Raw genomic sequence first — 24,662 nt, forward strand, 5'->3', positions numbered from 1 at the left:
AACTTCACTTGGGACACCATCAGATGAACGAAATAAAATTTTGCCCATTTTAACTCCTTGCAGGGAGGAACTGTATACGTTTTGGAAGAAACCATAACAAATGCTTTAGGCACAAGTATAAAATATCAAAGGCAATCATTCTGGTCAGTTAAGCTGCCCTTGAGGAGAGTTTGTGCAGACTTTTGCTGTCTGAGTGGGTTATACACCTTGCCTACAGCTGAGCTACTCAGGAAACTAAAGGAAAAATGAATACTGCCTTTTGTCTCTAAATTACTATTGTTATTATTGATGTGCATATTTTGCTTAAATTAAAAGAAAAATTTAAGTGGACTTTATTTTTTAGGATGGTTTTAGATGTACTGAAAAGTTGCAAAGTTAATAGAGAAATTTCCGATATAACTGTACCCCGGTTCCCCTATTATTAACACTGTGCATTGATGTGGGACATTTGTTCAGTTAATGAACTCATGTTATGTCTGTTATTATCTCAAATCCATGGTTATTCAGAAGTCCTTAGTTTTTACTTAATTGCTGTTTCTATTCCAAGACCCGATGCAGGACACCACATTACATATGACATTTGCTTGTCATATCTTTAGGTTCCTCTTGGCTGTGAAAGTTTGTCAGAGTTCTCTTATTTTAATGAGATTGATAGTTTTTAAGTCAAGTATTTTGTAGGATGCTCCTTTACTGGAATATTTTCAATGTTTTTTCTCAAGATTAGATTGGAATTATGGGGTTTTGTGAGAAAGACAATACAGGTAAAGTGCCAATTTCTTCACATCCTATCAAAAGTGCATACTATCAATATGATTTGTCACTTAAAAAATATTTCTTTATTTATTTGGCTGTTCCAGGTCTTAGTGATGACATGCAGGATCTTTCATTGTGGCATGTGGGTTCAGGCTCCGTAGTTACAGCTTGCAGGCTTAGTTGCCCCATGTTATGTGGAATCTTAGTTCCCTGACCAGGGATCGAACCTGCATCCCCTGCATTGGAAGGTGGATTCCCAACCACTGGACCACCAGTGAAGTCCCAATTTGTCACTGTTGATGATTTCTTTTGTCATGCTGCTGCTGCTGCTAAGTCGCTTCAGTCGTGTCCGACTCTGTGTGACCCCATAGACGGCAGCCCTCCAGGCTCCCCCGTCCCTGGGATTCTCCAGGCAAGAACACTGGAGTGGGTTGCCATTTCCTGCAGTGGTAAATGTCAGACATTTCCACTGTGATGTTAATCCTTCTTGCCCCTCACTTTCTACAGAGTTCTGTTTGGAAGGCAGCAATCATGTGTAGTCTACACGTAAGGAGTGGAGAGTTGTGCTCACCCTTGCGAAGGCAGAGTATCCACATAAATGATTTGGAATGCTACTGCAAACGGTTTGTCTTTTCACCTTCAATCATTTCTTGAGGGAAATGATCTTCCTGTAGGTGAGATCAGGCTCTGGTCGAGTCTCTTTTCACTGAAAATTAGACAGTTTATAATGGAGAGCACTGTGCACACATTTCTGAATGGTTATTTCCTCCTTTTCTCATCAGAGATATGAGTTTGTTTTTTTTTTTTTTTGGTTCTTTGTTGTGAGAATCTGGTTTAGTCCTGGAGGTTGAACTCATGAAAGTGTGAGAGCAGTCCCTAACTGCAGCCCTCAGATAATTTTTCTTTTCCCTCTAGTCCACATGCAAGTTTCCAAAAGTTATTAAAATTGCCACTTAAGTGTTCCTACCCAGTTAATTGCCACTTAAGTGTTCCTACCCAGTTAATGTTTCTGGCAGATTCTCCCACAAGTAAGCTTATTACTAATCAGAGTTCTTGGCTTCCCTTGCTCATACCCTGAGGGGGAGGGGACGGGGTGAACTGGTTCCTCACATGGGGTGAGTATGGGGTGGGTCCAGGGGTCAGGCCAGAAGGGTGGCTTAGGTGGACACTTGGTGGTGCTGTATGCAGGGATCATGCCTAGTATCCTGCTATTATCCTGGGCATCTCAGAAGCAGCAGTTGGGTTTTTGGTGTTTTTCTATGTGGTTGTTCCTAATTTGCTCCAACTGTGCAGTGTTGTTGTTGTTAAGTAGCTCAGTCGTGCCTGACTCTTTGCAACCCCTGGCCTACAGCACACCATGTCCTTCACTATCTCCCAGAGTTTACCCAAACTTATGTCCATTGAGTCAATGATGCTATCCAAATATTTCATCCTCTGTCTCCCTCTTACCCTCCTGCCTTCAGTCTTTCCAGCATCAGGGTCTTTTCCAATGAGTCAGTTCTTCCCTTCAAGTGGCTAAATTATTAGAACTTCAGCAACAGACCTTCTAATGAATAGTCAGGGTTGATTTCCTTTAGGATTGACTGATTTGATCACCTTCCTGTCCAAAAACTGTCAAGAGTCTTCTCCAACACCACAGTTCAAAAGCATCAATTTTTCAGTGCTCAGCCTTCTTTGTGGTCCATCTCTCACATTGGTACATGCCTACTGGAAAAAATCATAGCTTTGATTATATGGACCTTTGTTGGCAAAGTGATATCTCTGCTTCTTCATACACTGTCTAGTTTTCTCACAGATTTTCTTCCAAGAAGCAAGTGTCTTTTAATTTCATGGCTGCTGTCACCATCCACAGTGATTTTGGAGCCCAAGAAAATAAAGTCTGTCACTCTTTCCATTTTTCCCCCATCTATTTGCCATGAAGTGATGGAACCAGATGCCATGATCTTAGTTTTTTGAATGTTGAGTTTTAAGCCAGCCTTTTCACTCTCCTCTTTCACCTTCATCAAAAGGCTCTTTAGTTCTTCTTTGCTTTCTGCTGTAAGGGTGGTGTCATCTGCATATCTGAGGTTATTGATATTTCTCCTGGCAATCTTGATTCCAGCTTGTGATCATCCAGTCTGGCATTTCACATGATGTACTCTGCACATTTGTTAAATAAGCAAAATGACAATATACAACCTTGACATACTCCTTTCCCAACTTGGAACCAGTCTGTTGTTCCATGTCCAGTTCTAACTGTTTCTTCTTGACCCAAAAACAGGTTTCTCAGGAGGCAGGTCAGGTGGTCTGGTATTACTATCTCTTTAAGAATTATCCACAGTTGTGGTTCACACAGTCAAAGGCTTTAGCATAGTCAGTGAAGCAGAAATAGATGTGTTTCTGCAATCTGTTTGCTTTTTCTATGATCCAATGGATGTTGGCAATTTGATCTCTGGTTCCTCTGCCTTTTCTAAATCCAGCTTGTACATCTGGAAGTTGTTGGTTCACATACAGTTGAAGCCTAGCCTGAAGGATGTTGAGTGTGACCTTGTTAGCATGTGAAATGAGTGCAATTGTGAGGTAGTTTGAACATTCTTTGGCATTGCCCTTTTTTGGGAATTGAATGAAAACTGACCTTTTCCTGTGACCACTACTGAGTTTTCCAAATTTGATGGCATACTGAGTGTAGTACTTTCACAGCATCTTCTTTTAGGATTTGAAATAGCTCAGCTGGAATTCCATCATTTCCACTAGCTTTGTTTGTAGTAATGCTTCCTAAGACCCACTTGACTTTACACTCCAAGATGTGTGACTCTAGGTAAGTGGCCACACCATTGTGGTTTTCTGGGTCATTAAGACCTTTCTTGTACAGTTCTTCTGTGCATTCTTGCCACCTCTTCTTTACCTCTTCTGCTTCTGTCCATACTAAGTAAGGACCTAATAGTAAGGTCCTAACTATTTCTGTCCTTTATTGTGCTCCTTTCACATCAAATGTTCCCTTGGTATGTCTAATTCTCTTGCAGACATCTCTAGTCTTTCCCATTCTATTGTTCTCCTCAATTTCTTTGCACTGTTCATTTAAGAAGGCTTTCTTATGTTTCCTTGCTATTTTTTGGCACTCAGCATTCAGATGGGTATATCTACCCACCCCCCATGCTTTTTTTTTTTTTTTTACCTTTCACTTCTCTTCTTTCCTCAACTATTTCTAAGGCCTCCTCAGATAACCATTTTGCTTTGCTGCATTTCTTTTCCTTGGGGATGTTTTTGGTTACCGTCTCCTGTACAATGTTATGGACCTTTGTCCATAGTTCTTCAGGCACTCTAGATCTAATTCCTTCAATCTATTTGTCATTTCTACTGTATAATCGTAAGGATTTGATTTAGGTCATACCTGAATGGCCTAATGGTTTTCCTTACCTTCGTCAATTTGTCTGAATTTCACAATAAGGATCTCTTGATTTGAGCCACAGTTAGCTCCCAGTCTTGTTTTTGCTGACAATATAGAGCTTCTCCATTTTCAGCTACAAGGAATATAATCAATCTGATTTCGGTATTGACCATCTGTGACATCCATGTGTAGAGTCATCTCTTGCGTCGTTGCAGGAGCGTGTTTGCTATGATCTGTGAGTTCTCTTGGGAAAACTCTGTTAGTCTTTGCCCTGCTTCATTTTGTGCTCTAAGGCCAAACTTGCCTGTTACTCCAGGTATCTCTTGACTTCCTACTTTTTCCTTCCAGTCCCCTATGATGAAAAGGACATCTTTTTTGGTTTTAGTTCTAGAAGGCCTTGTGGGTCTTCATAGAGCTGTTCAACTTCAGCTTCTTCAGCATTAGTGGTTGGGGCATAGACTTGGACTACTGTGATGATGAATGGTTTGCCTTGGAAACAAGTCAAGATCATTCTGTCATTTTTGAGGTTGCACCCAAGTACTGCATTTCAGACTGCTTTGTTGTCTATGAGGGCTACTACAGGATTCTTGTTCACAGTTGTAAATAAAATGGTAATCTGTATTAAATTCACCCTTTCTGGTCCATTTTAATTCACTGATTTCTAAAATGTCAGGGTTCACTCTTGCTATCTCCTGTTTGACCACTTCCAATTTACCTTGATTCTTGGACCTAACCAGCCCAGGTTCCTATGCAATATGGAACTTTATTTCCATATTAGACTGGACTTTATTTTCACCACCAGACACATTCACAACTGGTCACCACTTCTGCTGTGGTTCAGCCTCTTCATTCTTTTTGGAGCTATTTCTCTGCTCTTCTCCAGTAGCATATTGGACACCTACTAACATGTGTTGTGTGTGTATATGTGGTGGGGAAGTTCATCTTTCAGTGTCATATCTTTTTGCCTTATACTGTTCATGGGGTTTCAAGGCACGAATGCGGAAGTGGTTTGCATGTATGTAGTTGTTTTTAGTCCCTTTTAGATTCTTTGTGTTTTGTTGCTGGAGGAGATATTTGTCCAGGTTCAAACACTTCAGCAAAGTGACCCAGGACCCAGCCAGTCTTATTTCCTGCCTTGAGTGATTCTACAGCTCTTTTTCTTAAGGGTTAAGAGACTGAAGGTCTCTTCTGAAACTTCTTCCTGTTGGAAAGGGGCCACAAACCCTCGTCTACCCAAGAGGAATATAATTCTTTTGCTGACTATTCCAAAGACCTCTAGGGATACCCTCCACTGGAATGGGTTGAATTCTCTGAGACATCATGAGCCTTACTTGAAACTGTTGGAGCATAGAAGAGAGAAGCTTAATGAAAAGGTTGAACAAACAAGGGACAAGAAGGAGAATAACAACAGCCACCAAACAGCCTAGATGATATCGGCTCCACTGTTGACCAGACAGTGGAGGCAATATCATCCTTGCCAAAGCTGTGAAGCCATTCTGCTTGGGTGTATACTTTGTTTGGATGTGTACAACACAGCTTGTGGGATTCTAGTTCCTTGATCAGGGATTGAACCCCAGGGCCATGGCAGTGGAGGGATGGAGTTCTTACCACTGGACCACTGAGGGATTCCCTTTATTTCCTTAATGTTAACTTCTACCTTTTCTGTAGCATTGGTCCAGGTGCAGAAAGAGTTATTGCACAAGCTCTGCCTTGTTCTGCCAGAAGGTAATCTAGGGCTAGATGACTGTCAAGAACCACAGTAGTCAAAAGAAGCAAGAGAAGTCTTAAGTCCTATCAAGGCCTGCTCTGTCTATTTCATCGTATAACCAAGCTGTTTGGTGAGATTTTTCAGTGTCATTTCATGACAGGAAAAACCTTCCCTTGGAGCTGCCAGAATATCACCAGCCCTGCCCTGCTAAGATCCTTCCTAGTGTTCTTTGGGTTTGGTGGTGAGCCAGAGTGATCCTGTTATAGATAAAAATTCCTCTAGCCCTAGAGTGCACTCTATGAAGTGAACATTATCAATCCATTTATGGGCCATGCTGATAAATGAGTTTTCTTGCCATTCTTCCCTAGTTAGCAGGACTAGTAATATGGACAGTCGATAGGAGGAGATTTTCTGTGGTGGAGTGTCTCCCTTAAACCAAGCACAAAGAGCTGCTTCGCTGGCAAGAGGGGCTGAGCAAACAAGAGTACAGCAGTAAGAATCAAACCAGCATTTTTCTTGGCTGTAGATGGTGCCTGTCTTTTAGGTGGGTTTATCTCAGATTTTTCACTGGCTCACAGATGAGTTGTTCTGCTTTTGTGACCAGCCTGGTCTTTGGAGGTAAAAGCTTTAGGTTGGACAAATGTACCCAACTATCAGTAGATATCCCTTGCAGTTTGATACAGCTGGAGTTGCTTTGATTCCTTTATAGGGGCCCTTCCATTTTGTCAATACTTGGTCTTCAGGGGACCCCTCTTTCTCAGGTTTTAAGAAGAACTTGGTCCTCATGGTTAATTTGTGAAGAAACTTCCCCCTTCCATTGTATTTTTAGTGGGAGCTGGTTGTGCCTTGTGGACACAGTCCTGGATTTCTTCTGAACTTGTCCTCAATTAATAATGTATCTCAGGTCTGTCTCATCTCATCATCTAGAAGACTGTCAGTAGTAAGAAAAGGCCTGTCATAGGTAACTGCAAATGGGCTAAGCCTCAGACCACTCCTGAGGACTACCTGGACCTGGAGGAGTGCCATAGAAAGCTAGTTGTTCCAGGGTTCATGATTCTCTTGGCAGAGCTTTGCTAATGTTTTCTTTAATGTATGGTTCATTTTCTCTACCTTACCTGAAGACTAGGGGTGCAAGAGGTGTGTAGCTTGTTGGCTATCCCTAGGGCCACAGTAAGCTCGTGTGTAGTTCTGGCCATAAAAGAGAGTCCATTATCCCTCTGGAGGGACTTTGGAAATACACACTAAGGGATTCTTTCTTTCAAAAGGAACTTGCAGACTTCAACAGCCTTTTCAGAACAGGTGGGGAAAGCTTCAACCCATCCTGTGAAAGTAATAGCAAATGCCAGAAGCTACTTATATCCTGATTGTTGGGGGCATTTGGGTGAAATCTAACTGCCCAGTCTTTACCTGGGTATGTCCCTTGGTATTGAATTGGCCTGAGTAATGAAGAGGGGATTAGATGGGTCTGTGAGTTATAACAGGCACATGAATATAGCAAGCATTAGTTGTATTACTGTTGTTTTAAGCCCCTTTCCTAAAAAAGTCTTTGGCATCAAGCCCCGTAGTGCATCCCTCCTATAGTGGGTGTCATTGTGTAAGGGCTTAGTGAGTTTTCATTGTTGGGCCCCAGGGGGTCAGAATGTTATCCTTCTTTCTATACAAGTCTGTGTTTCCCTTCTCACTGCCCCATTTCTCAGCATTATTCTGCTCCTGTGGGTAATACTGGGGAAGGCTAGGGAGGTCAGGGGGCCAATCACTAGAGCCATGCCATGTTCAGGCTCCTGAAGTTGAGCTGCCTTTTTGCAGTCTGTGATCAGCTTTGCTGTTCCCTTGGCTCACATTAGGTCCATCCTAATGGCCCCTACAGTTGATGACTGCTACCTGGGTCAGGAGTTGCACTGCTTCTAATAGAGCCAGAACAAAATCTGTATGTTTTATGAGAGAATTTCTATCAGTCAAGCTTTCTCTTTCCTTCCAAATGGTGGCATGAACATATAGTACATGGAATTCATATTAGAGTCAGCAAAAATATTTAATTTTGAATCCTTCTCTAATTGAAAGCTCTCACTAATGCAGATAGTTTGGCCTTTTAGGCTGGTGTCTGACCAGGGTTCTTGGCCTCTTTAATCAATAGAAATTGATAAGAGGCCAGAGGAGATTCAGACAATGTTTTATGAGGATTTGTGCTACCGCAGGAGGGAGTAAAAACAAGTGATAGGTTGCCTGGCTCGCTCTCTGAGGTGGGGTGAGCTGGTTCTTAATATGGGGTAAGGGTAGGGGGTGGGTCCAGGGGTGAGCTTAGGTGCTCTGCCAATCCCCTTGGTGGTGCTTGTGCAGGGATCATGCGCCATATCCTACTTTTTTTCTGGGCATCTCAGAAGTGGAAGTTGGGTTTTTGGTGTTTTATATCTTATTTGTAATTTGCCCCAACTGCCCATGCATGCAGTTATTTTTAGTCCCTTAGATTGTTTGTGTTGTTGTTGCATCACCTCAAACAAAAGGAACTGCAGTGAAGGATCCCATGTCCCAGCCTGTCTTAAGCTGATCTTGACTGATTCTCTGTATTCACTTCTCTCTCCAGATTTTGGAGTGCTGTTTTGCCCTGTACTCTGATGGATATAAGAATAGGCATTGATTTTGTGTGTTTAGCTTTTTTTTTTTTCCTTAAGGACAGGATTGATGATTTTTAAGCTCTTTAATTGTCAGAACTGTAAAACAGAATCTGTCTATAAATTCATTTGAACCAATATGTATGGAATATTAGTTTGAATGATTGCCAGGTTATTAGGTTTTTTGTGTTCCCTCTTGTCTCAACCAACCTTGGATAGGGATACCAGCAATTTAAACCTGCATCTTAGGTTAAATGCAGCCACTGAAATGAAAATGATTCTCAAAAAGGCTACAAGAGAAAGAGCCACAATAATAAATTTTGGAGGCAAATTTTTATTAATGGACCAAAATAGTATCATTGGAAGCAACTGTATAGTATAACAATAATCTAAGCATTTGAAAGAAAAGATTTAAAACTTAGTATCTATTATGAATGTTATGAATAAGGAGAACAAGTAAGAGGTTGATTCTATTCAAGCCTTTTTTTGCCAGATTTTGAATAAGGTCCTCTAGCTCTCATGATCAAAAGTCTCAATAAAGGCAGAGGCTCTAAACTAACAGCCCTAAACTTGAATTAGGCTTGACATAAATTGTGTTTTTTAAAAAGGAATGGGCTGCTGACTTTTAATGATTTGGCAATTTCTCTAAAAACTCTTGACCTTACTAGAAACACTGGCTCTTGTCACCTACTGACAGCCCTCTACAGAGACAGTACAGAAGTCACCCCTTTCAGTTTGCCACAGATGTCTCCAGATACTTTCACCTTTGTCTATAGCTGAGCCTTCTCGGCACCTGAGTTTGTCTTATAAAGCAACTTTTTAGAAGTTGGGAGAAAAAAAAAAATCCTATTAGATCATTTATAGAATTTGAAAATCAGTAGAAATTCAGGATGTTTTTACCCTTTCAATAGCATATTGATTCAGTTCAATTTTCCACGGATGGTTTATGATAAACAACTTTAATTAGTCAGCAAAGAAGTACATGTGAAAGTGTGTCCATCATATTTTGTATCTTTGTAATTTTGGGGTTGCGTATCCATATCTTCTTTTTGTTCTATGTCAGTTCAACCATTTTGCAAGAACTCAATAACTTCTCTTTAAGTCCATTTTGTAGAATTCATATTTTGATTCAAGATGTGGTCTTTATTAACAATGTTGTTTATTTTGGAAGTACTTAAAAATAAAGATTTTGAACAAAAGTTATATAACCTTGACAATTTTCCTGGTTTTCATAGCCCATACCCACCAATATACTTTTTCCCAAGGATAACACCTTAACATTCCCCGCCCCCAATCTCCATCCTATGTGGTTGTGTGCAAACACAGAAACACATGTATCAGTTAGGTCATTTCAGCTGCTCAGTTGTCTCCGACTCTTTGTGACCCCATGGACTGCAGCACACCAGGCCTCCCTGTCTATCACCAACTCCCGGAGTTTACTCAAACTAATGTCCATTGAGTTGGTGATGCCGTCCAATCATCTCATCCTCTGTCATCCCCTTCTCCTCCTGCCCTCAATCTTTCCCAGCGTCAGGGTCTTTTCAAATGAGTCAGCTCTTCACATCAGGTGGTCAAAGTATTGGAGTTTCAGCTTCAACATCAGTCCTTCCAATGAACACCCAGGACTGATCTCCTTTAGGATGAACTAGTTAGATCTCTTTGCAGTCCAAGGGACTCAAGAGTCTTCTCCAACACCGCAGTTCAAAAGCATCAATTCTTCAGTGCTCAGCTTTTTTTAAAGTCCAACTTGCACATCCATACATGACTACTGGAAAAACCATAGCTTTGACTAGATGGATCTTTGTTGGCAAAGTAATGTCTCTGCTTTTGAATATGCTGTCTAGGTTGGTCATAACTTTCCTTCCAAGGAGTAAGCGTCTCTTAATTTCATGGATGCAGTCACCATCCTGCAGTGATTTTGTAGTCCAAATAAAGTCTGACACTGTTTCCATTTTTTCCCCATCTATTTGCCATGAAATGATGGGACTGGATGGCATGATCTTGTTTTTTTGAATGTTGAGCTTTAAGCCAACTTTTTCACTCTCCTCTTTCACTTTCATCAAGAGTCTCTTTAGTTCTTCTTCACTTTCTGCCATAAGGGTGGTGTTATCTGCATATCTGAGGCTAAATCTTCTCTCAGCAATCTTGAGTCCAGCTTGTGCTTTCTCCAGCCCAGCATTTCTCATGATGTACTCTGCATATAAGTTAAATAAGCAGGCTGACAATATTTCCCTATTTGGATTCAGGCTGTTGGTCCATGTCCAGTTCTAACAGTTGCTTCCTGACCTGCATACGGATGTCTCAAGAGTCAGATCAGGTGGTCTGATATTCCCATCTCTTTAAGAGTTTTCCAGAGTTTGTGGTCCACACAGTCAAAGGCTTTGGCATGTACATACAAAATCTATACATATGTATATACACACACACAAAGCTAAATATCTTCACATACATACACTTAGATATATATCTATATCTGTTTACTACATTTCCCTCATTTACACAGGTGAATTCATATTATGCATACTTCTTGTACCTTGAATTTATTCTCTTCAATGACTGTATAGTATTCATTTGTGGCCGTTTCTATTGTTTCCAATTGCTTCTCTTTAGTGTCTGTTTTCTGATTCGTTATTAAAAATTTTACTAGTGATATGCTCTGGCAATTATATCATTTTGAACTTTTACAGTTAATGATGGGAATCCCTAGAAGTAGTGGTCTTCATCTAAGAGTAGAGTGATTAAAATTTTGGAACATTTTTCCAATCTGTACCCCAGCAATTTAACAACAAATCTTATTTTCTTGAATCTTTGCCTTTAGGATGTACTCCTGAAATTTAACATGCCCTATTCTGATTTTCCTCTCCTTACATGAGTTCAGTTATGTAAATTTTCATGTATGTATTCTGCAGATATATATTTTTATGTGAAATTCTACATTTACATGTGAATATCTGGATTTCAAAATCTCTTCTTTGGTTATTAGCATTCAAAAAATGTCATTTCTCAACATAGTTTTCATTGGAGCTTCCAGGAAAGAAACCTGATATTCCTTGTTGCTTGTTCAAGTGCAAGTGCCCAGGGAATGTTAAACTTGACAACTGCTGCCTGGTTGAGATGCTAAGCAATATTTCCCTAGGGGCAAAATTTTTCTTAATGTGCCATCACTATATGGTTTCCTCTAGGCTACTGTGCCTTGTGATATCTCATAGTCAAAGGTGAAACCAAGGGTTAATAAGTATAAAGAATAAACTGTTCACAGACTTCTCTTATTTGACATGGAATTTCCTGGTAACAGGATGAAAGGGAAACACTGGGGAGTGTTGGGCAGATAACTCTAAATCATCTTTCATAATTCTCAGAATTATGAAGAACTTCTGTTGTGAACTTCATTCATTTAGTCAGAATTTATTGAATAAGTCAGCATTTATTGAATCCCCATTGTTAGTAATAGAACAACAAGTTAATTTTTTGATAAAATGTACATGGAATTAAAAAATCCTTTTATTAATTTAAGTAATAGTCTATATCAACTATAATAAAAAAAAATACTGATGGTTTTGGCTTAAAGGCATAGTGTGCCATGGGTAAAAATTGAAATGAAAAGATAGGATTCTAATGTGGAAAACCCTGTTGAATGGACCTCATCTAATCACAGAGAGTTTTGGGAGCAAAAGGTTGAGAGCATTGTGAGAAATGGGATGAAAATGATGTCTTTATCATTCTCCTGATAAGTGCCCAGTGGAAAAGTTACTGGTAAGTTCCAGTAACTTTTTGATACCCACCTATAGTGTCAAAGGCCCTCCTCTCATAACTTCTCCTCCAGCTCAACTCTTTGCATGTGATTTCCCACAGTATTCAAAGGCGGAAAGGCATCCTGTGACTGCATTGGAGAAAATGATGGAGTCAAGTTTTGCCGGCCCCCAATCATTCCCAGAGGTCCCTTCTCCCGACAGAGGAAGCCAGTCTGTCAAACACCACAGGTACAGGTAGCTAAATTGTGGTGGGAATGGGAGTGTTGACACAGTGTGTAATGCTGGACAGCACATACCAAGGAACAGCAACATTATTCAGAAGAGATGATCATTCTTGCTTCTCCTCTAGTTGCCCATGGAGTGGATGCCCAGGTAGCTCACAGCAGGCAAAGAGACCAGTAGGCAGCCATGCACCTAGAAGAAGCCTAAAGGGACTTATTAACAATACCCATCAAGGCTGCAGACACAGACCAGTGAATGAAACAATTGCTATCTGAAAAATCATTAAAAACATGGTTTTTCCTAGCCTGCCTTATCACTGCAGATTTAATGACTCATTCTTCCCTAGGCAGCTGATAGCACATGTTCCAGATCTTCACACATAGTTCTCACGGGGGAAGAATCCTGCTTAATCTTCTCTTGGTTTAATATTAGATCTTCCATTATCAGTGGAGTGGGACTATTTTTTTTTTTGTTCTTTTACAAGCTGACCATAAAATTGGCTATTTGGGGAAGAAAGCCAAAAATAAAGTTATCTTATAAAAGTTTTCAATTTTACAGCATTCTGAGGCTAAGCACATTCTCAGCATCTTCTAGTCACATGTTATGTTTATACATAAGGAATCTGGAACTCCAAAAATTGAAAGCTTTGTTCTAGGGTGCCAACAGTTGAGACCTGCTAGAACAGACATTATGTTTATGTACATCCAAAAATACATTGTCAATCTTTGTGGAAGTTGTCCAAAGATTTAAGCTTTCTTTTTCTAGTAAGAAGTACAGTGTTAAAAAAATTCTTAAATTATGAAGAGAATAAATATTTTTTTAAATGGAAAAGGTAAAAAAAAAGTTGTTTCCAGCAATGAAAGAAAAATGTTGTTGACCCTTGGTTTTCACGTATCTGGGCCGCATTTTGGAAACCACTGTGAGTGAAGTATGCATTGTTCAAGGAAGCTAACTTCTTTCTCACCTCTGAAGGAGTCCCCCCAAAAGATTTTACTGATGCTGGCCACATTTACTATGGGATTTTCATGTCACTCTGGATACTAATCATTGGTACTCGATGGTGATTTTTATTCTTAAGCTACATGAGTAGAGACTGAGATATTAAGAGTTTTCTAAGTTTTAAAAAAATAGTTAAATATTTTCAACACAGGATGAAATATGTTTGGCCACTGGATAACTGCTTTAGCTACTGAGTACAACTTTTGGTTTATATCAGTAGGGGAACTTACAAATATTTCCCTATGAAAAGAGCATTTTAAATTCACTAGACTTAATGGATGTTCTTCAATTAGGAAATTAGATACAAAATTATCAGGCTTTTAGAAGATATTTTTTCCAAAAGAATATTTCCTTCTGCAGATTGTAATCCATGTTAAAGCAGTGTATCATCCAGTCAAGTGAAATAAAGTATAATATTAAGTATTATATTATGTCATACATGTTTTAAAGAGTGACAGCTTCTAATGTATTTGACCTGCAGATAACCCTATCCCTATTTTTGTCTGTTGATGCACCCCCTCCTAAACTTGGCTTCTACTATGGCTTCTAGGAACCACTCACAGGTCAAATAAGGAACTCTCTAAGAGATCTTCTTTTTTGTTTGGTTCAGTGACACTGCAGTATTTGTTGGCGTGCATTGTGTCCTGATAGATGAGCAAGGGTTGATTTATAAAGTGCTTTTAGAACTTTGTAAATTATAGTTCAATATATCATATCTTTTGTTTTGTAAAACATGCAGTAGACTTAAATGTTTTTGTGATTGATAACCTAGTCACTGATTTATACATCCTGCAAACTGCTCCTTAACTTCCTGAATGCCACTGCATTGTAAAGCTTGAATAGTGGATTGATCAATAGGTATAGAACTGTTTTTTAAGACAGGTTACTAGTTCATACCTGTAGACTTTGTTGTTGTGCCATTTTGGCTAGCTATGAATAATTCATTTCTTTTGGTGTACTGCAAATCTGACTCATTTGGATAACTCATTTATGAAACAAAAGCTATTAATTCAAAGCCATTATTTCTCATGTTGAGTCCAACACCCCCCCTTTATTTTAAAGAAGCAGTCTATTATGTCATGTCATACTTAGTGCATTAATTTTGGCAATATAACTCATTTATAGCCAGGACATATATAGGTTTTTTAAGGTAAAATAATTCCATGATTTTCAGTGTTTAGTATGAGCCTTTGAGTTGTTAGTCTGGGCAGAAGAATTGGGGGAACTTGTTGTGTTGAGCACCTACCAAGTGCCAGATTTCCTGCTAAACACTACATATTTGAGCTCTTTAATCCCCACAGCAATACTATGAATACCTAAACACATGCACCATGTCTAGGCTTTACCTTTTTCTGCCCTGCCTTGTGCACTAAAATGGGCAGCATCTTCTCTTGCCTTTGGACTTCTGTTGTTTCACTGTGATGCACAGGCAAGTGAGGAAAGGGCAAGGCCAGTGAGGTCCTAGCACTCCTGCCCCTCCCTCCCTGCCTGGTGGCCTTAGCACCTGCCAGGTGGCCTCTTCTTACAACAATTTTCTCTCTTCAGTCAGGTAACAGCTCCATCCCCCTTGTCCTTTCAGTAACAATGATGGTAACAACTTCCCATTGTCACCAGCCCTTAAGTACAGTGGTATCCTGTTGTGTGTTTTTCTTTTTGTCTCCCCTCAAACAGTGAACATACATTTGTAAACAGCAAAATCTCCCCAAATGATCCAATTTCTAGTGCCATTTATTTCCCTCCAGGACTCTGACTGGTACAAGTACTATCCCCAGTATCATGCTGCTAGTAACATACAGACCCAATGCAGCTAATTCTATCGTCCAAGCCCAAGTGCTCTGTGAACTTCACAATTGCCACCCGACAGTGTATATAGAAACTGGAAGGCAGAGAAACAAATCGGTTATTATGGAGCTCCTTAAACTTGCTGGCTTAGTGACCTAGCTAGATGTTCCTTGTTAAGCATTTTAGGATTCAACACACTAGAAATATTATGCTGAAGAATGAAATTGTAATAACCATGCTAGGTATAATCTCGTATCTGCACAAACTCAGGAAGTTAATGATAGATTTGACAAATATGAAGCTCTAAAGTGTGGTCGTTTTCCCTAGCCAAACCCAGGAAAGTGGCTACTCGCACTCATATGTCAGATTTTCATACCTGACCCTAAATATTAATAACATAGGAGAGGTTTTGTATTTATTAAGTGGAAATAACAGTAATGTTGGTGGGGGGAAAATTTATGGAACTCATATAATGTAGTAATATGGGTAAAACTCCTTTGGGGGAATGGTTCCTTTAGAACTTGATGGCATATTGAAATTTTGAAAATGTTTTTGCTCTGTGTATAGTTTTATTGCTATTTTCAAAGTTAAATGAGAATGTAACACAAACATTCTAAATTATCTTACAGGCATCTCAGGGAATGTTTTACACAGGAAAAGAGTTCTTACAGTTCACATGGTAGTAGGGTAAATTCAGTGGTGTGGAGAGAGAATAGATATGGATGGAATTAGTAATGTGGCAAATTAGTAAGTGATTCCTGTAAAGAGTCTAGTTCTTTATTTAATATAATCTATGTAGGGATCTTACCTGAGGTATATCCCATGTATGCTATTTGCCCCTTGATGGCATCCAAAAATGGATGGCATCCAAATAACACATGGTTATTTGGCTATTTGGATGTATGAGTCAAATGAAATATATGATCAGACATTTATTAAAAGCAAACTCAAAGTGTTGATAAGGGATTATATAAAATCATGTGTGAATCTTTTGAAAATTGTAAAACACTATAGAATTTAAAGAATCTTTCATTCAATAAAAATGTTAGGAAAAGGAAACCTCAAAAGAAAAATAATGTAGGTTCTCAGGATTTATGAAAATTTGAGATTGTGAACTAGAAACGTAAATAACATATATTTTAAGGACACAACGGCAATTAAAATAAGGCTTGTTTGTTCTATCACTAACACCATTGACATTTTCCCCTTAAGGCTTCTTGGGTTTAGTTCTTGTCACTGTCTAATAACAAGACCATTTTTATTTCTATTTGAGGCCCTGCTGGAGCATGGATGATGAGGGAGGATGGGAATCAGGAGCTGGAACATTCTTTAAGCTCACCTCTCAGGCTGGGAAGCTGCCATCATTTTAGTTCATTGCACTCCAGACGGGAATGCCAGAAACAGAAGAACTGAACAGCTCTTATTCTTAGTCTGTCCAAAGATGAAATAGGTTCAGCAACTTTCGATCCCTCCTAGCCGATATCCTGCAGGCATGGATGGAACCTGGCCTAGAACTCTGAGGATCTGGGGTGCAGATACAGTGCTTGAAGAATCTGAGCAGCCACCTGTGAGGAAATGGCTGTGATCAATTTGTTTGTTGGTTTTCTTTCCACCAGCAGGACCCTCTCCTCTTGCTGCAGTCCAGGGCAAAGGAGTGGTATGCTCCATAGGAATGCCTTCAGAAGGACACCCCCATCACCCCGAAGTAGGTTGGGTGGACTCGTGGGACCAGCATATCAGCAACTGGAGGAATCAAGGATCCCAGACCAGGATATGATACCTTGCCAAGGGTAGGTCTTAAGAGCAATGGAATTTAGGGAGGGTGAATGCTCGAGTTTTAAATGGAGTTTTTAATGTTCCTTGGGGTTTTATTCACTGATTTCCATGACTAATTGGCTATTTATGCTTGCTTCCATCTTTGTTCCACAAAAGAATAACTATCAAGAATAGATATAATGGAAGTAGATATTAGGGAAATGTTAGATGGAAAAGAAATGTAACATTAAGAAGTATATAGATATCTAGACTATGTTTTAATGCAGTTTCTAAAAATAACTGGGAATGTGTCTTTGACTTTAAAAACTAGGGATTTCTTAGGAAGACAAAAGTATTCCTTCATCTTTAGGTTTGGGGGGAAAAAAAGGACTTAATTCTCTAATGACTATTGTGGAAAATACCATAAGCAGTTACTGGTAATACAGATGTAGCATCTGCTCCATACAGCATTCTTGAACGTGTCTCAGTCAATGCTGACAGCATATCAAGGCACAACTAGCTGAACTCAGATCTCTAGTTTCACTCACAGTGCAGGGGTGGAAAAATGGGCTTTGGAATCAGTGGCTGTTGCCATCCTTGTAGTGCAAAAAGTGCCCCTTCCTATGAGTGGACATGGACCTGCATGGGACTCATAGAATGGTAAGTGGAGTATAGAGTGAATTTTAGACACCATTTACCTAACTGACATAAGCTATCCAACCAAATATGGCAGCCCTTATCAAAACTGACAAGCTGGATTACTACTTGTTTGAATTTGAGAAAGTTTTATCATTTAAGCTTATGTTTTCTAGTCTATAAATTGAACAAAATTGTACGAGCCTTCCTGAAGATTGTCGGGCAGATTGAAAAGAAATTACATGTGTCAAGAGCTTGTGCCTGACACATAGTAAACAGAAAAGGGGTACTTGTATTTATTGCCATGGGAACTATTACAGTATTGCTACTAATTTCAAGAGCAATGTAATCAGGGTTTACTTCAGAAAGTCTAAGAATCCATTCCCTCACTCAAGCCAGGTTCCTGTTGCATCCAGTTTTCTTGTCTCTCTCTGAATAAGCCAGGCTACATTTCTTTGGTGTGGGTGATTTTTCTACCAAGTCTGTAGCAAGTTGAAAGTCAAAGCAGGTTTGAGGTCCCAGATTCTTAACTTTGTCTTTCCCTCTGGGCAAGATATACATGCAACAGTGCCGTGTCTGACAATCTCAGCAACAGATTTCTGTAGGAAGACTAGAAGATAAGAAATAAATAGGCTGTGTCTCAATTTTGTAATTGTGAAGCAATTCCAATTGGACTGTAAAATATATCAGTACAGATCTGGGGTGAGATTTACACATTCAACATAATGGTTAAGTTGTCCAAAATACATAATACAAGTTTCAGGAAGCAGTTTGCATCTCTGTTTGCCTTATGGCTGGAAAAGGGGCTTGCATTAGCCTATAGTTAATTATGTTTCATAATTATTTTTCTTCTTAAATCACTAAAAATGTCTGTTACTTGGGTATTCCCCCAACCCTCTTCCCACCGCCCCGGGATGAATGTTATCCAGTGAGAATGAGTGAGGTGAAATCAAGCTCATAGATGTTGTAAGTGGACAGAGAACCCAGTCCATGCTTTCTTTCCTCTGCTGGGCACTGTCATGGCTGTCATTCCAAATGTACCAGTAAGAGGATGCTCTGTGACAGGCATCGTCTTGAACCAAACATACACAAATCTCCAAGGGCTCAGAGATTTCCGGGGCATGTTCAGGCACTGTTTTGCTTTTTAACTCCTGGGGGACTTAACACTTGTCCTTCCTGGTGGCAGTTTTGTTTTGGTTCAACCATCATTGGGTTTGGAATATTCTCTTCAATTGGCTGGCCACATGCATTTTCCAATGTGACATGCACCCAGTGTTGATAAATGGTGACTCTAAGTCACTGTGTGCTCAGCACAATGAATCTCAGGGAGCAATCTCATTCTCAGTTCTTGAGAACAGCTATTTCCCACTCCTGGGGGACTGACCATCTCACCAGACTGGAAATGGAATTGGTAACAGAATTTCACAGCTAAAAGCCTTCTTCAAACCTGACCCTTGTCTGGAGGGGGAGTGAATGAATTTATAAGAGCCGTCAGCCATCTGCTGCTTGTTTATCAAGCACGTGGGCGCTGTCTGCTAGTTAGACTCCCAGTGTATATGATGTCTCTCCTTGGCACTAGCTTCAGCCCAGCTTGAACCCAGTGTCTGACTTGGTGAAGCCTGAGGAGGGAGTCAGGTGGAAAGGAGCTTCTTCAAGAGCCTTTCCCCTGATCAGTGGCTCAGTTTCAACTATGGCTAGTGGCTCACAGAGCTCTGAAATGCGTTATGTCAGACAAATCAAACTGATGGATTCATATACTAAACAGAAAGAGCTAGAATCACAAAAGACTGCTACCTTCAAAGTAGAAGGGATCTGAAATATACTCATCATCCATCTCACTTAAATAGCAACTTCACAAACTTATATTCAGTTATTCTTCAGGAAGTTTAAAGATGAATCCATAAAAGATGAAAGAATTTCAGTGGTGAACCCAAAGATGAGATATCCCATGTAAAAGAATCATTGAATACCAGCCTTTCTGACTCAGTAAACCACTAAACCAGGAAAGGAATGTGAAGAGAAGTCTCAGTCATGAATGGCAATGTATAAATGTGGAATCTCTAATCGTATGGCTCCAGAGGGAAAATTAGATTCCTTCAATTTAGTCTGTTCATTCTAATGCCATATGCACCAAGAACTGGGTCCTAGAGTCCTCTGGGGAAACACATATTTCTTAGCCTGACCCTTGAATTCCTGGGAATCAAACTAAATGACTAATTGTTGAAATCTTCCCTCTTTAAAAGGAGGCTTTGTTCACATAGCTACAGAGGAAATGTTACATGTGATTGCTGGGTTATCTTCGGAAGAAGGGCAGTCCAAACTGGTACTTTACAGTCAATGAATGATGAGCTTATGGATAGAATGTGACAGTCATTGACTATGATGGAATGTAGAATTCTGAGTATCTTCTAATCAAGAATCACATCTAGAAATTTAACTTAAACTTCTGGAGAGTAGTGTCACCTCCTACTCAAAGACCAGTGCTAGAACCCTCGCAGCTAGGAAGAAAGGGAGGACCACCAATGTGCCTCTACTGATTCATGCAGAGGCATCATTTCAGCAAGTCCTCAGAGCAGCCCCCCAGGTCAGCATTACAACCTGACAGTTTTAATTAATGAGAGAATTAAAGTGAGGCTTCCGTGTTTGTCTAAGACTCCAGAGCATGTAATGGTGGTGGAACTTGAAATCTTTTCTGATCCAAAACAAAGTCACATTTTTGGAGAGTTCTAATAGTTTACACCTTCATGTTAGGGCAGCATTTTAGATTTCAGTGGTTGCCAGTGTGTGACCCATACCTGGCTTGTGACATGACGTGTAGGTGAACTGCAGTTCCTTTCTCATCTATCAGCTGCTCTTGAGTCACTAAGTCATGTCCATCTCTTTGTGACCCCATGGACTATAGCCTGCCAGGTTCCTCTGTCCATGGGATTTTCCAGGCAAGAATATTGGAGTGGGTTGCCATTTCCTTCTCCAGGGTATCTTTCTGACTCGGGGATGGAACCCAGGTGTCCTGCATGGGCAGGAGGATTCTTTACTACTGATCCACCCAGGGAAGCCCACAGGTGTATTGGAAGACAGCTCCAAGTCTGGCTTGAATTGTCTTTAATTACTTCTTAGTCATGTTACATTGTGGATTTGTTAAAATGTCAGTTGACTAAATCCTATATTTACACCTTTAGCCATCATTTTTACAAATATGTGCAGATCCAGGTATTAAGAATTGGCATCTGTCACCACTACTTTTCAACCTGTTAGATTCTACTCATGGATATACTCTGGTGATATCCATGTGAAAGATGATTTTATCCTAATAAAATTTCTTGGCCCTCTGCCATTGGTGAATCTGACAGCAGACATTCTGTACCTTCATACACAGTAACGGTGCTAAGAAAAGAACACAGAAGCCTTAAAGTTGGCACCTTCCTTCTTGTTGAAATTGATTCAATGATCAGAAACTTTAGGTTCAGATTTTCAGTCATATAACACTATGGGGAAAGGAGTAAGATCCCCTAGGGAATTTCCTTCTATGTGCCTATATAGTTTGTGCAGGTAAAGATTTTACATCCCAAAAAAGGTTGGGATGCACCTTGAGATGCCCACTCATTTAAGGCCTTTATAGTAACAAAATAAGACAACATATTTAACTGCTTCCTCTGCTGCTTACCAAGAGTATAATTTGGGGAAAGTCATTTGGGTATTCCTTAGTTCAGTTTTTTTATCCATTATATGGTAATAATACTAAACCACACAGTGTTATAAATCAATAAAGTAATTAGAGGTGAAAGTACCTTTTGAAAGCTCTGTGTGAATGTTAGCTCTTGTTGTGTTAACTAGGATATTAAGAGACTGTTTACCTTGAAGACCTGTCATGTAGTCCTGTGTCCATTCCATCAAAATTTATTGATTGCCAACTCCATCTTAGGCAGAGTGAGAGAGTGATGGAACTGCAACCTAAAGCCGTTCCTCACCTCTTCGTGCTGTCTGGCAGAAAGACAGATCTTTAAATTGCTCTTATCTTGTCTTTACAGTAAAGGCAACATACTTCATAGAAATTATTCTTTCCATGTGTAAACATGATTTTTATTTACATTATAATGTAAGACAAGGGGAATGAGATTTGTTATACTGAGGGTGAATTATGTTTAGATTATGCTTAAATTTTAATTTAAGGTTAAAATTAAGTAAAAATAATTGAGAAATAGGATAAATATTACTCTTCATTTCTGTGAATCTACATATCTTGGCTCCAATTTTTGGCTTTAGAGAGTTGAGAAGCAATGGAAAATTTACCAACTCTGAACAACCAAGAAGGGGGCCAGCTAGATTCTGGCATATTAAATGACTTGGAATGCCATGATGGCATTCTGGAAAAGCCATTGTCACGCACCCATAAACTACCTTACTTGGCTCTAGAAACCGTGTGAGGAACATCACTAGCTTGATTGAGGCCCCGTGGAACTTCCCGCATGTTCTTCTTGGGCAGACAGAGGAATTGTATGCCTCTCATCCCATCTTTTAGGCTCTATAAACTGGCAATGAGGGAGTTCCTATAGAACAGAGTCCATTGGAAATTGGACTTGGTCTCCCTAAAGCCAGTGGGAAGCAGAGAAACAGGACTGTAATATTTTAACGCTAAAGAGTGGGCTTCCTGATTGCCTCCACCTAGGGTGGCCACAAGGAGTCTACTGGACTAAACCAGGGCTGAGAGGGTGGTCAGTTTGATGGAGTGGAGTAATGCCATTATGGGTTTCCTGTTTGTCACTATGGAAGGGCCACACTCTTACCTGCTCAATCCCCATTTACTTTGTATTCTAGGATAGAGGTCAGGAAGACTATATCCCACCTGCCTATACAGCTGTGGTGTGTTGAAAGATCCCTGGACTTAAAGTAAGAAGATCTGGGTTTGAGTCTCAGTCTGTCACTTATTTTCTGTGTGACCTTGGGCAAGTCACTTCACCTATATGAGCTTCAGTTTACTTCTCTGTTTAATGGGAACATAGTATCCGTCTCATGGGGTTGCTGTGAGAAGTCAGTGAGATGATGCATGTGGAAAGTGCTTTGTTGACTGAATATTGTGGGGCAGGTAGCAGAATATGTTACACTTTGTTTCTTTTTCAGGTACTCAGCCAATGGTTTAACAACCCAACAAAATGCATCAATAAATATGCAACTGCCTTCAAGAGAGACAAACTCCTATTTTAATAGTTTGGAGCAAAAGGACCTGATGGGATATTCATCCCCAAGGGCCAGTTCCGTGCCCATCATCCCTTCAGTGGGTCTAGAGGAAACCTGCATGCAAATGCCAGGGATTTCTGAAGTCAAAAGCATCAAATGGTGCAAAAACTCCTACTCTGCTGATATTGTCAATGTGAGTATTCCAGTCAGCGATTGTCTTATAGCAGAACAACAAGAAGTGAAAATATTGCTAGAAACTGTCCAGGAGCAGATTCGAATTCTGACTGATGCCAGGCGGTCAGAAGACTACGAACTGGCCAGCGTAGAGACCGAGGACAGTGCGAGTGAAAACACAGCCTTTCTTCCCCTGAGTCCCACAGCCAAATCAGAACGAGAGGCACAGTTTGTCTTAAGAAATGAAATACAAAGAGACCCTGCATTGACCAAGTGACTCGAGATGTAGAAATCTGTGCATTCTATGCTTTGCTCAACAGGAAAGAGAGGAAATTAAATACAAATTATTTATATGCATTAATTTAAGAGCATCTACTTAGAAGAAACCAAATAGTCTATCGCCCTCATATCATAGTGTTTTTTAACAAAATATTTTTTTAAAGGGAAAGAAACGTTTCAGGAGGGATAAAGCTTACAACTAAAGCTTTTGGGTAGAATTCTGAATACAATTTCAGTTAGTCCCAACACAATCCTCTTTGGCTCTTAGTAGATGTGGGTAATTCAGACCCTCAGCCCCACAGTGCCAGTGGCCTCATAAAAAGTGCTGGCAGTTACCCAGTTTCAAAGAGAAGAGATGTATGCTGAGGGCGGATGTGCCAGTGAGCAGGTGGCCCTTGCCATGTGGCTTGCCAACCCCACACCCTAAATCTCTATCCACTCGACAGCCTCATCACAGGTTATGTCATGTCAACCAATGTAATGTTTTCTACTTACTTTTTGAAGAATGACACAAGCACTCTGGAAGGAAAGGAACAGAAGATAGAGGGCATCCTGGGGCAATCTTAGCCACTCTTATGTGCCATCTTCCTCCAAAATTTGAAGGCACAGAATCTCAGAGGGAGGTAGGAAATTACTATAGAAAAAGAGACAGAAACATCACAAATGTCGTGTCACTAAAATCATGCTAATAGAAATGTTTTTCTTTGAGATTGTTTAGGGGCTCCAAAGGAGCATTTCTCAGTGTGTGTGCCTGTGTGTGTGTGTGTGTGTGTGTGTGTGTGTGTAGGGGCCTGCTCACTCGAGCACCGGTATGCTGTATGCACATATGTTCATTGTGTGTATGTGTGTGCATGTGTGTGTGTATTCAGCTTGCTAAAATTTTGTTCTGAAACATCAGGGAATCCAATATTCAAAAGAAAAAAAATTTCCCTCGTAGATCTGTTCACTTTAAATTTTTTCCATTAAGTAGAAAGTTCAGTTAGTAAATCAAGGTCACTTGCATGGTGGGGTCCTACAAAACTCTTGACAATGTCTAGACCATTTTCTGATGTGAATCTTTTTGAGAGGAACACCTATTGGCTCATTAATGATATTAGTATCACAAGGCAAGTTGGGGATGTGTACTTATTCTGAGTCATGCGTACTTAAATTATTTATACAAGCCAATGATCAAATTGATGGTTACCCTTTGCTTTCTCATCATCCTCATTACTATTAATTTTATAGAGAGTCTACCATGTGTGGACCAACACATTGGCTTCTGTGATTAATATGGAAAGAATAAATTGTTGAAGTCACAAAGCCCAGCCTATTCAGTTCAAAGGAAGTCCCCCAAAGAACAGTAAATTGTGCTGTATGTTCATTTGGAATAAAGCAATATTTTTACCACTGCTAAGGTGAACTGAAACTTCTCCTGAAGATTTGTCTGTTTTATTTACCCTTCTTTTCAT

At 39.9% G+C, this 24,662-nt stretch overlaps 1 protein-coding gene across 6 annotated transcripts in view; it reads left to right on the forward strand.

Annotated features, from left to right (window-relative positions):
* Positions 1 to 23,209, forward strand: part of NRG3 (neuregulin 3) — a 1,266,499-nt gene extending 1,243,290 nt beyond the window's left edge. For 2 of the 6 annotated variants that reach the window (XM_088842476.1, XM_088842478.1), the window contains exons 7-9: positions 12,290 to 12,417; positions 16,812 to 16,982; positions 22,702 to 23,209. In XM_088842476.1, the coding sequence (XP_088698602.1) occupies positions 12,290 to 12,417; positions 16,812 to 16,982; positions 22,702 to 23,209 (807 nt within the window). Of the gene's footprint in view, positions 1 to 12,289; positions 12,424 to 16,808; positions 16,983 to 22,398; positions 22,471 to 22,701 lie in introns of all 6 variants that reach the window. The other 4 variants (XM_088842474.1, XM_088842475.1, XM_055425322.2 and 1 more) reach the window with 4 other exon arrangements.
* The last annotated feature ends 1,453 nt before the right edge of the window (positions 23,210 to 24,662 follow it).

Source organism: Moschus berezovskii, chromosome 12 (assembly GCF_049115385.1).
Source record: "Moschus berezovskii isolate FMDL1 chromosome 12, NW_MosBer_1.0, whole genome shotgun sequence".
NCBI lineage: Eukaryota > Metazoa > Chordata > Mammalia > Artiodactyla > Moschidae > Moschus > Moschus berezovskii.